We start from the raw sequence: 3393 nt of genomic DNA, 5'->3' as shown, positions 1-3393 counted from the left end.
TCGTTCTATCGTTCTATCGTTCTATCTATCGTTCTATCATTCTATAATTTTATCTATCTATCTATCTATCGTTCTATATCTATCGTTCTATATCTATCTATCTATCTATCTATCGTTCTATCTATCTATCGTTCTATCTATCGATCTGTCTATCTATCGTTCTAACGTTCTGTTGTTCTGTCTATCTATCATTCTATCCTATCTGTAATAATTATAAAGGCTTATTTGTATGCATAATTTATACTTTTTTTTTTTTTTACAAATTTTTATAATGATTCTGGCATTAAAGTAGCATGGAATGCAGAAGAGGTTATTTAAGGAATTTCTTAATTGCATAAATCGTTCAGATTTATATTGTGTTTGGGCTGTAAGAAGGTGTTCTCTTTAATATCTCAGTTACTCCTTTAAGCTGTTATTTCATTAGCTTTGTGTACATAAGGTTGTGCATGTGATGTAGTTTCCTTAAACAAGGCAACATCTGTGGCAGGATTCAGGTCATGCATTGCAGACATGGTATTTACCGCCGTCTTTGTGTCATGATATTTAATAATGTAAACGTCGTGGACATGATGATCCACATATTCTGACATGCAATACTCTGTAAAGACTATATAAATCTATATTTCATTGTTTGTGTGATCATAGTGCACAGGAAGCTTGTGGTTTAGGATGAGGTCTGAAGATTACTCTGTCGTGTGCGTTTGTGACATTAAACGTCAGGAATGCCTCTGGATTTTTATGAGTGTGTCAGCATGCATTCATCCAGTCGTGCCCTTTAGACAGTGGGCTGCCGTAGCTTTCAGCAATGCAATCCAACGGGAATACTTGTGTGCAGATGAGGAGCGAGTGAGCGGAGGAGGAAATGTGGTCTAGGGTGATGCCGCGGGCATTAAACGTATAATGTTACATGTACATTAAATGCAGCTTTATTCTGCTTTTTAATAACGAGTGGAGAGTTATGCTGCTATCTGAACTTTTCCAGAGGATGTTTATGTGAGAAGGTTGAAGCCACAGGCTACTTTTGCTCTGTGTTTTAAGAGATGACAAGCTCTCCCTCTCTAATTAGTGGCGTTTGCTAAGGCAACCATCACTATTGCATTGCTTTTGTGCCCACAGCAAAATAAATCATAATTTACTTGACTTGTAAAAGTGAGTTTGCAGTCTGTATTCAATGTGATGTAACAAAAAGATTAAAATAATAGCAAGAAACATTTAAGTTATCCTCCTCAGCGGGTTGCATGCATACGGTATGCTTGCGGTATGTGTGATTCACAAACAGTGACTCTTAAGAACCAGTTTTTTCCTTGCTGCTCAATCTATGCTTTTGCGGCACGGTAAAAGAAATCATGTTTTACCTGAATTGTGAATGTGAGTTTGCGTTCTGTATTGAGTGTAATGCAATATGTGTACTTAAAAATAATGCAGAAAATCCTCTTTCTACTCAGCAAAAAGAGAAGCATATTTTAAAATAATTGCTCCCTTTAAAAGGAAATAATTTAATTTTAGGCATGTATAATTGCATATAAGAGAATTCTTGCGTGTGGAAATTTCATGAGGGTGAGAAAATGATGACAGAATGATCATTTTTGGGAAACCCTCTAAGCCTAAATATTGCTTTTCAGTGGCAGTACTTGAGGAGATAAGCTCACATACAGTACCCGACTGAGAACATGCCCCTGAAGGGAATTTTCTCTAATGGTCTTTCAGTCTAGAGGATCTCAAATGACCAGTGCTGATATTGTTTCAGGTACCATAAAAGTCAAGCAATCTATCTGGAGTCCAAGGAGAACACCAAGATCAGCTGTGTCATCAGCTCTGTGGGGACCAATGAGGTTTGTGTCTGATTCTCTCCTCTGATTGGTGCAAAAAAATTACTGTGCTGTTCAAACTAATGACCTGCTCAGAGGGGGAATAAACAGCAGGTTATTGAGATCAGCCCAAGTGCATCAGCTTTGGAGGGCCAGAAGAGGAAAATTCTCATTTATTGTCATCTGCATCCATATCAAATTGTACAAGGATGTCTTTGCAATAGCTTTTGTCTCATTTGCATCCTTTTAATGCCAGCATCAGTAGCACACTGCATAGATCTGGACTTTTACATGCTGAGCCAGTGGCTTTGGAGTACAAATCACTGTTTGGGATTCATTTGGATGCTGGAAGAAGGTGGTGCGGGATAAATACTGAAGTGCTTTGTCTTGGATTTCGACTCTCTTGCAGATCTGGGTGAGAAAGACAAGTGACAGTACGAAGATGAGGATCTATTTAGGGCAGCTGCAACGAGGGGCCTTCATCATTCGACGCCGATCAGCAGCATAGACGTCCTGTATGTGTATGTGTATGTGTGTGTTTTTTTTTTTTTTAAAACAAACATTTTAAAGCTCTTCCTGTTTTACCAAGTCAGCTACTACATGTTTAAGCATGATATTTCCTCCTGTCTCTCATCTTATTTTTCTATCGCTCTCACACGTATTGTATAGATGTTACCGAAGTATATCATGAAATGTCTCACATTTATCTTTATTTTTGCCTTTTTCTTCTCTATGAACTTTGCATTGTATGTGTAATGCAGTCTCAATGTCTGAGGTAAGGCTGATTTCAAAGAGCTCTCTACGATGAAGCGAGTAGACGACAATACACTTTGGGATTGTATTCTGTTACCAGTGAGGCATTTACAAATCTTATTTAGTTGTGGTTTTTTTGCTTTGATATGTAATGCCATAATCTATTCTCTCCATGCACAGGATTTCAAATTACTTTGCTAGTTTTAATTTTGTATTCAGGTGAATATTAAATAAATTTGGCTCAAACAGTACAAAACAACATTTATTTTCTCCCCATTAACAGTGCTGTAAGTTGACCTTGTTTTTAATGCCCTTCTACTTGCATGTATAATCAGAAGCATTCATTTACATTTGTATTTATGTTCCTGGCAGAAGTTAAAAAAACAACAACAACTTGCAAGCAAATATTGGCAGGTTGCTTAAATGTTTGTAGTGCGTAGGTATACTAACCTTAGATCTCACGATTTTTATTATTTTTGGAATGCGTGTTGTGTTTATATTCTAACATTGATTAAAGCACTAGTTTACCAAAAAATGAAAATTCCAAAATTAAGACACTTTTAACTTCAAATGAGTCCTCTCTATAGCATTGCTATCTGCAGTGAAAAGTCATCTGGTCTGAATCAGGACAGAAATATGCACAGAAAACAGTCCAAATGGTTCTGAACAAATATGTTGGTTTATTTTGATGAGAGGGGACAACAGTGGATGGACTTTTTCACTGGAGGAAGTGTTATTATGGACTCTATGGTATTTTAGCTGGAAGTGATAGTTTAAAGTTAAAACACCTTTATGATAGGTTTGTTTCTTACAAACCAATTCACTGCAGAAG

General features: G+C 36.8%; 1 protein-coding gene across 2 annotated transcripts in view; it reads left to right on the top strand.

Annotated features, from left to right (window-relative positions):
- Nucleotides 1-2363, top strand: part of LOC107708245 (sin3 histone deacetylase corepressor complex component SDS3-like) — a 12678-nt gene extending 10315 nt beyond the window's left edge. For both annotated transcript variants that reach the window (XM_016512423.1, XM_016512422.1), the window contains exons 11-12: nt 1748-1832; nt 2218-2363. In XM_016512423.1, the coding sequence (XP_016367909.1) occupies nt 1748-1832; nt 2218-2316 (184 nt within the window). In that variant the 3' untranslated portion in view covers nt 2317-2363. The remainder of the gene's footprint in view (nt 1-1747; nt 1833-2217) is intronic.
- The last annotated feature ends 1030 nt before the right edge of the window (nt 2364-3393 follow it).

The sequence above is a fragment of the Sinocyclocheilus rhinocerous genome, unplaced genomic scaffold (genome assembly GCF_001515625.1).
Source record: "Sinocyclocheilus rhinocerous isolate Xijiao unplaced genomic scaffold, SAMN03320098_v1.1 scaffold1436, whole genome shotgun sequence".
In the NCBI taxonomy this organism is placed as follows: domain Eukaryota; kingdom Metazoa; phylum Chordata; class Actinopteri; order Cypriniformes; family Cyprinidae; genus Sinocyclocheilus; species Sinocyclocheilus rhinocerous.
The sequence above is the reverse complement of the archived record's forward strand: the minus strand, read 5'-3'. Positions and strand labels throughout refer to the sequence as shown.